The sequence below is a fragment of the Meleagris gallopavo genome, chromosome 4 (genome assembly GCF_000146605.3).
Source record: "Meleagris gallopavo isolate NT-WF06-2002-E0010 breed Aviagen turkey brand Nicholas breeding stock chromosome 4, Turkey_5.1, whole genome shotgun sequence".
Taxonomy (NCBI): Eukaryota; Metazoa; Chordata; class Aves; order Galliformes; family Phasianidae; genus Meleagris; species Meleagris gallopavo.
In genome coordinates, this window is record NC_015014.2 from 49,959,588 (window position 1) to 49,968,619 (window position 9,032).

Consider the following 9,032-nt stretch of genomic DNA (forward strand, 5'->3'; position numbering starts at 1 on the left):
TCTTTAAAATGTTATGTGAAATCAAAGAGCAAAAATTGTAATATAAATATTATTGATCATAGTATTAATGTGAATGATCTTATTTATCTTTATTTGTTCACTCAGGATATACAGTTGAAACTGAGGAAACCAAAACTTGATGAACATAATGAAATCGACCTTGTGGAAGAAAGAAAAAACTTGAAAGAAAAAGCATCTATTGTGGCACAGTGTTTAGAACGCAAGGAGGAGAAAGTGCAAAATCATGCCAAAACACGTCAGAGTTTTATCTCTGTTGAGGAGATGGGTGTGGGAACGGCTGACCTGCGCCAAAGATCACATAAGCCACTGAAAAAATCCAAGAACAAAACAAACAAAAATACACTGGAATTAGATAACAAACTGCCATCAAATGTGATTCAGGAATTAAATACAGTGCTGCAGAAAAACAGAACACTTCAAGATGAAACATCCAGCTGATGTCCTGAGTCTGAAGTTTAGAACATATATTTTCTGGACAAAAATATGTGGGTTTTTTAGTATGTATAGTTTGTACAGTGCAGAGAAAACTTGTTTATATACTACTGTTGATTTTGTAAGTGAGTATGCCATGGTATAATTTAAGACTGAACTGAGAAAGCTGATTTTGCAAAAGTTCTGAAATTTGGAGGTTTTGCTATGTGATACAGTGGCACCTGGGTTTTGTCTGCTTTTTTTTGTTGTTGTCACATATTTTGTTAGATGCAAGAATTGTAAGCACTATCAAAAGCTCTTGCTCTGTTTATATTCTGTACCATCCTGTAAGTAGTGGTGGGAGATTTTAGAGTGAAGACAAGATATACACTGAAATTCATGCTGTTAACCTACAATATTTTATTTAACACTATAAAAAATGAGTAACATCTGCTTAAGTGTGATTTTTTTTTTTGCATATAACTTTTTTTTATTTAAGAATGCCATGAGTCTTATTCCATAAATTCGTCCACAGAGCAACATGAAATGAATTAAAATGGAGAGGGGTGCAACAGATAAGGCAATGCGTTAGTTCAATGAGTTTGCATCTCTAAGCTGTGTCTATATTGTGTACATCTGACTGGTATTTTTGAGAATGATTTATGCTGTTACTGCATTTTATCCCATATAGGATCAATTTATCCTCTCTCCTCTTTCTGGTAATTACAGGTGCCATAACATTTCTCACATCAGTTACTTCTATTCTTGATTGCATTGAGGAACTTAATTGGAAAAATAATTTGTTTGAAGAAATTAGACAAATTATTCAATGTATCTGGTAAATCTGTTAGTAAGTAGAGAGAAGTGAGATTAAAATCAAATGTTATATAGTGTTTTTTATTTATTCTTCTGGCACATAGCACTGAGAAAGCAAGTTTTGTCTTTCAGACTTTGCACTTACCACATTTAACCAGTTGTTAAATCTGAAACGAGTTTGTACATTTTAATTTTCCCAGTGCACTATTGACTGTTTTGCTACTTTTAATTTGTAATTGAGCCTCTTCTAATCATTGAAGCTCTGGCTTAAGAAAACATATAAGCCAGAACTTAAATTGTATTGACTAAAGCCTGTGCTTAATGTTAATAAGCACATTCCTAAATGCCAAACTGAATCAGGGCCTGCTGCTGCTGGGAGAAAGCTACTTTGCTTTCTGTCTGAGGCTGGACCTGAATGTACTGTTTACAGTTGTATTTTAATTTGCAAATATTTTTTCAGTATTGAGTTATGGTTTCTGTATTGTTTATCTTTCTACTGGCTTCTTAAAAATGACATTCACCTCACTGCTGAAAGCCTCATGCATCATTTAAGCCTTACACTAATGGAATAAATGGAGCAATAGAAGGATTTTGTGCACTGGAGTGAAGAAGTCTGTGAAGAGAATGTTTTGTTTATTTTTATTGGATCTGAGGACTACAGAAACATTTGTTCTACTTCAAAAGCAGACCTCAAATAAAGTACCTGTAGGGCTACTGTTAAAGGGACCTAAAAATCAAGAAGAAAAGACGTTTACTAAAATATATTTAAATGTTTACTTTTCAGTTACAGCTATACTATCTTTAAAGCTGTTGAATCCTCAGTGGAAATGTTGTTTCAGTAGCTACTATAAATATCTTGTTTTGTATGTGTATATGTACATGCATTCCCAATATATATGTATACTTTGCATAGAGTTAGGTGCATATCTGCAGAGGCATACTGAATGTTGACAGTGCTAACCTGAGGAAAGTTCCTTTGGGAAAGTAGATATCAAATTTGCAGTGGATTATTTCAAAAGCAAAAAAAAGTTTTGCACCAATTACCTGACATATAATTCTTGCACTACGCATTTCAGACTGCTTTAAGACCTGCAAGAATAAATGTTTTCTTGCAATGCCTTGATAGCTGCTGATGCTTTATTGTTCTTCTGACTTGTGGAATGATAGTGTAATTTTCAGGGAATAAATGCTAATTATTTGAATAAATACTGTTTCTTTAAAATAAATGATGGATTTATTAAAAAAAATTCTGTACCCACTGAATAGCCTAGTGAGTGTTTACTGTCTGATCTGCAAAATGAGGTTAAATGAGGTACTGACTTTGTTCATTCTGTAACAGTGGGAAGTCTAGAATTAAATTCTCAGAACTCTCAGGTTCATCATTACTTTGGCATTATAAGTGAAAAGCTGATAGGTAAGCAAGATGTGCTTTTATTTGGAAATCACTTACTTTTTTGGATTTTTTTTTTTGAGACAGAAGTTTTTCCCAGATACTATTTTGGGTTTACAGTTCAAAAGAGCATTTTCAGTTAGTTTTGTGCATCAGCAGAGATCCCTTTAGTGTGAGGTCAAATTGACTAGCTGAGATTTAAAGATAATTTTGTGTATATCCCCCTTCTTTAGTTAAAGTGAGGGTTTGGCCATATTTTTTTTATTATTTTATTATTATTATTATTTTCTTTATTGTCAAGAGCTCTGGCCTGCTGGGACTGAAGTGTGTTGCAGGGATTCCATGTACTTCTGTCTTCCATACAACAGCACCCCTGGTGTCTCTTCCACTAGTGCATGTATTGTTTTGGCTGCCCAGCAGATATAGGTTCTTCAGAGAATAAAAGCTACTGGTGTTTTACCTCACTTCTGGGACTCTTCTTTCTCCTGATATAGTGGTTGGCACAATTCGTGTTCCTCAGTGCTGCCAAGTTACCACCAGCCCCACTTATCAAGTTCCAGATTAAGGAATTGGGAGGAAAAAGACTTCACTGTTCTGTTGTGGATGGTGGTGGTGTCAACTGGAGTCTGGAGGTAAGGATTACGCACATCACTGGCTGAGGTGCTTCCTTCTGAGCCTGCATTGTCATGTCACCCTTCTGATTTTTATATCCTATTTTCCTATGCAAGCTGTTTTAGTGTAAGAATCAGTTTAACTGTTGCTGACATCTGAATTAGAAGAACTTTGGTTGTGCTTGAGTCCCAGTGGAAACTGAATTAAAAAAAAAATCAAGTAATGACTGTGATCACAGCATGCTCTAAAAATTACATTGGATTTAGTCTACTTAAGGCAAATCTGTGGTTTCAGTAAATTGCATTGGAAAACCTGAACAGTGTGTGTGTCTGAGGGAGAAGCAGATTACTTTGGTAGATGGGTGGATGAAACGTATTCCAAGTTGAATTGCTTAGAAAAAAATATATACTGACTTATAAAATGAAGTCTACAGCAGAAAGATGAAATAAGGAGAATCAAAATGCTTAAATATGATTTGGTCAGTATTCCTTCTCCAGAACCATTAGAAATAAATATTCTCTGTACTGTCAAAAAACCTTTGCCATATTCAGTGTTTCTTGAATCTAGATTGTTCTCTAAGAACTGAACGGGGGGGAGGGTTAAAGGGAGTGCAGAGTGGAAGCTTTGCAAAGTTTTCTTCATGGTTCACGTGATTTTTGCATGTACTTCTTTATTTGCAATTCTACTGCACAAAGGATTTCATCTACAGCTTATTTAATAAAAACAATCCTGCTATTTTAGTCCTTACTATTGCTATGGTGTAGCAGAAAATGCTAAGTCAGGGCTTGAAGCAGTGATTGAGCAGCTGGTGGGAAGGCAGGGCCAAGCCAGGGGAGCTCAGGTGCACGCAATGCACCTGTGGAGCGTTCCCACAGTGCAGCCAGGAGCCACCCCTTCCCAGACCTCATTTAAGGGTTGGCAGTGGACACAAGTGTATCTCTATGGGAGTCCCTGCCTACCTGTGGCATTCCAAAGGTAAGCAAATTTTCTACCTTTGCTTTTGTATCTACAGCTGCTATATTTGGACTTGTCTTCATTTGCTGCAGCCACAGACTTTGCCACCCCGATATTATTGCTGTACTTTCTATCACATTATATCATTACGTATGGCTAAGTATACGATTACTTCTTTGATAACGTTCGTGTTAAGCTTTGCTACTTGTTTATACTAGAAAATCATGACAATTTCTGTCACTGAAGAGGAATAAGGATGTGGACTGCAGTTATTCATGTCATTTTTAGGAGGTAAATGTCCATTTATTTTACTTCACTTGAGTTCTGATGTCTTAGGGACTTTAGTACTTGCTTAGCCCATCTGATCTTGTATGCTTCATGTTTTTGATCCTATTTTGTGTTGTAGACTATGAGGCATCCTGATCTTTAGGTTGGCTTCAGCACACGCTCCCATTCTGTTTATTTACATGATGTGTTCTTGATCTGCTGTTTTAATTTATGACTCAAACTTTAGCCATGTTTTCTATTAGAGCTCATAGTGTCTTTGGCTGTTGATTCTGACTTGATTTGCAGGTGTCTGTTACAGTCAAACTCACTTGATTAAGATTGCTTTAACATTCGTCTTATGTCCTGGTAGAGATCTTAAATTTTCCTTATGGAGATAGGGATTTCACTGAACTGAGCAAGAGAGGAACAGGTTTAGATTTGTACATGTAAGTGTTACATACAGACATATGGTTCTGTAACCCATTTTTGTAAAAGCCCCTGAAATTTTGCGTATTTACATTTATAGTCCACAGCAAATCAGAAAACAATCTAAAGTGAATGCACTCTGCTTGCCTTTTAAAGTTATTTTACTTCAGTGACTTAATGATCCTGTAATATGTATTGTGCTTTGTAATAAGAAAATGCAATTTCTTGCAAATTATACCTTTGGTTACATAAACAGGAAAGCTTTTTCTTTCAGAACTTAATTAGCATTGGCTTGTCCAGTTCTGCAAAATATTTAAAAACTAATAGCTCAGGATAAATTGAGGTTTGCTGTATGTATGAGTTTTATAACTTGTCATTTTCTCTGCTATCTACATTTCCAATATGTTCCATTTAAAAGTTAATGTGTTTGTATTTCACTAGTTTTTTTAATATGTTTATTCATTCAAATTACAGCATGATTGAAATATAATTTCTTCAGACAGGCATTAGCCATTAGCATTTAGCTTTACTGTGCCTTAGCTGTTTACATCTGTGATTGGTGTCCTGCGCATACATTTGCTTTTAGGTGCATTTATCTATTTGGTAACTGTTTACTTGTTCAGCTGCACAGGAACTGTTCAAGCTCATTAGATGATAAATACCACCAAATTGCATATAGTAGACCTAAGTTCTTTGTAGGTAGAACATGCTTTCAAATGAGATTCCTCACAGGATTTTCTTCCAGGCGAAGCCAGGTTTCATAGGTTATTACTCTATGTAGGTTATTCACTCTCATGTAGGTGAATACCAGTCTTGGTTAGCTTGCTGATTGAAACAACAGTATGCTTATTCCGTAGTCAACAGCCTCCAGGATTCGTTCCTTTTTCATCACTTTTTGATCCAGTATAGGACAGTTTGGGTAGGTGAATCATTTTTGAAAATGCTGGTATGAGTTCTGTTCTAAGATCTTTAATGCTACTGTGCAGAAAAATGATATCTGTAAAATAAAAAAAAAACCTCACAATTTGCTTAAAAAGCTTTTTTTTTTTTTTTTACTCTTAACAGCAAAATAGAAGTAAATTCCAATTCATTGTTTAATTTTTTTCCTCTGAGCTTTTAAAGAAATCTTAGTAGCTTGAGCTTTCTACGAATTTTTAATGTTAGCAACTGAGTTTCATTTAGGAAGTTTATCTTCTAAAGTTTAAATCTCAATGGAGAGAAGTTACTAACTGTGAAATATTTTTAAAGACCTTTTGCTAAAGGCTTGCTTTCCTACAAATTATATACATCATTGCAGTGTTAAGTTCTCAATGCATGATGGTTATGCATTTTTTAAAATATCAATTAGAAAAAAAAAAAATTCCCACATATGACTGAATTCATTAAAAATATGTATTTCGGATGCTACCTTTTGCTATCAGAATTTGTCAAAACAATCTGGCAGAATTCGGCAATGTATTTCTATTGAAAGTCTACAGCTATGAATCTCTCGCTCACTTGAAAACAAAACCTTAATTTGTTATGGCCAATAATGAAGAAGTTATCATAGTGAATCTTACATTACTGCAATTCCCTGCCAGTTTATCTCTTGTTGAATCTTTTGTGGCCATCTCCTCTTTCTCATAACTCCCTTTGTTCAAAGAATAATTATTGTTATTATTTAAATTTCCTAATGCATAGTGGGCATTGTCCAAACTTATATTTTGCAAGTGGTGCGTATCTGGTCATGCATTACTTACTGTTATTTATTGTTCTGCCATCGCTTTCAAACTGGTCAAACTATGTTCTCTTGCACTCATGGTCCCATTTCCTTACCACAAATGATGAGGACCTTCTTTAGCTTTGCCTGTTAGCTGCTGTTCAGAGCTGAAAAATACACAGTAAAAACTAAATGCAGGGCAGACACCTTATCGCCTACAAAAGTACACTATGTTGCCCATTCTTATAAATCTTGTCAGCTTCTTGGATGTTTCTGCCCACCTTTCTGTTTCCTAATGTATAATTAGTGAGGAGAACACTAAGAAGTGTATCCCAGCCCTGTGGCCATGCAGGACACTATCATAAAATGGCAAATTTCTTTTTGTTTTCCTTTGAGTCATCTTTTCACAATTAATGAACTGTGGAAACAAAAAATTGCTCAGTAAACAGACACAATCTATGTAGCCGTGTTTATGATTAGATCTTTACTGAAAGGCCAGTTTACATGCTACCTGGATTGCAGAAATCAATTCCTCCTAATAAGTTGTTTTGTTTTTTTTTCAAACTATAAAGATAAAATGTCTGCTGTGCCAACAGGAGGAAATCTCTGACTGCAAGCGAAATTATGTAGGCTTTACTCTGAGGGGAAAAAATCTCATTAACATTTATATCTTCAATTTTCAGACAATAGTTTTAGCTTTATTTGGAGGCTGAAGTACCTTTCTGATTTAATAACAAGTGTACAGAAGAAACTGTTTTCTTTTCCAGAAACAGAATTTTGCCATGTGTTTCTTGAACTGATATATAGATTTATCTATAAAACTTAATTGATAATTCAGTTTCTTTTGCAATCAGTTGACTTAACTGACAACTGAATGAACTGTGATAAAGCTTTACTTTGTAATGTACCTAACACAATTAGCGTTTGATATTTCATAGTAGGGAAAAATTACGCACTGCCTCTGTTTATATTATTATGCTGAATGTTTCCTCTTTTGTTCCTTGACACCTGTGTTCTCTGGATTTTCAATTGTGGTACTCAAAGTTTCAGGGGAAAGGAGAAACTTCTCATCAATTTATTGGATCCTTCCCTAGACGTTTAAAGGTGTGCCTCTTAAAAGAGTTTTCAGGGTAAGAGCAACTGGTTTGACAGCAATAAAAGTTCCCAAAAAAGTTGCACCTGGATCTACATGGAAAAGAGCAAGGTCATTTTACTCTGATCTACAGTTTGGTTCAGGCCCCCAAAGGTTAATGTCCGGTACATTAGACATGGTATAATTGAACGGTTGAGAAACAAATTAAAATGTTAATGAACTATCTTCCCTTTGGAAGTAAATTCTGGGTTTCTTATTATCAGCACTGCTAGCATTCTTGGTCTTATTTTCTAATCTACGCTTAATGGCTCTCTTGGTGTCTCTAATTTTACATAATTAATATGCGCGTAAAATGACCCTTGTAAATATTTTGTGCTTATGTGCCACATGCTGAATAGTGCAGACAAGCTATTATAGTTACTGAAGTTTACTCCTTGTAGTTTCCTGATCTCAGAACATGTTGCTAAAATGGAGATGCGAGTGACAAAGGTGCTGGGGAACTCACCTTGAAGCATGTAACCTAGAAACAATGGGAAAATTCTAAAGGGCAAAAAGATGAACTACAGGTTTTGTTTGGTTGATTCCCCATACCAAAGCAGTCTGGTAAATAAAAAATTGCAGAATTTTCAACTGCCAAATCTGGCTGCTAAACAGAAATACCTTTCAAAGCTACTTACATTTTTAACATCTAAATGTGTTCCAGGTTGCAATTATGGCTACTTACCAAGGTAGAACTTGCCCATGCTTATAGTGTCTAATGAAGTTACAAAGTAGAGATTTTAAGATTAAAGATAAAATTTCTATCTTGTTGAAATTCTGCTGAGCAACTCTTGAAAGAGCAAGCTCTCTTTTCAGTTTTAAATGTGGGCAGAATTCCCAGGGGAAAAAAATATGAAATACCAGGTAATTAGCCAGATATTGTTTATATGTTAGTGAATTGAACATTTCTTCTTTACATCTAGCCATCTTTACTCTGAGGTGCATGTTGCTGGCTTAAAACTATCATATCTGAAGACTGTGATTAAAGAAAAATATTTCCTTACCTCATTCTCTTGCTATTTCTTTGTGTTTATTTCTGCTCCCCTTGTAAGCCTTAGTGTGTTTAAAGGACTTCCAGTGAGGCAGGTCAGAGTGACTCAGCCCTCACTCACAGAAAATAGGTACTGTGCGAGTTTCTTTTGTTTAACAGTTCATTTTTAATAAGCTGGTTTCCAGCTGCAGTGTGTTTCATGGAAATCAGCTACAGTCTTCTATTTTTTTTTTCTTTTCTTGTCTGAAGCAAGAAAGAGCTTGCTCATCAGAATTCTGTAGCAGTTTGCTTTTTCAATCTCTTCATTTATCAC

At 35.2% G+C, this 9,032-nt stretch overlaps 1 protein-coding gene across 4 annotated transcripts in view; it reads left to right on the forward strand.

Annotated features, from left to right (window-relative positions):
• Nucleotides 1-3,744, forward strand: part of ARAP2 (ArfGAP with RhoGAP domain, ankyrin repeat and PH domain 2) — a 125,783-nt gene extending 122,039 nt beyond the window's left edge. For 3 of the 4 annotated variants that reach the window (XM_010710306.3, XM_010710308.3, XM_010710307.3), the window contains one exon: nucleotides 106-3,744. In XM_010710306.3, the coding sequence (XP_010708608.1) occupies nucleotides 106-459 (354 nt within the window). In that variant the 3' untranslated portion in view covers nucleotides 460-3,744. The remainder of the gene's footprint in view (nucleotides 1-105) is intronic. The other variant, XM_019614911.2, reaches the window with a different exon arrangement.
• Nucleotides 3,745-9,032: the final 5,288 nt, after the last annotated feature.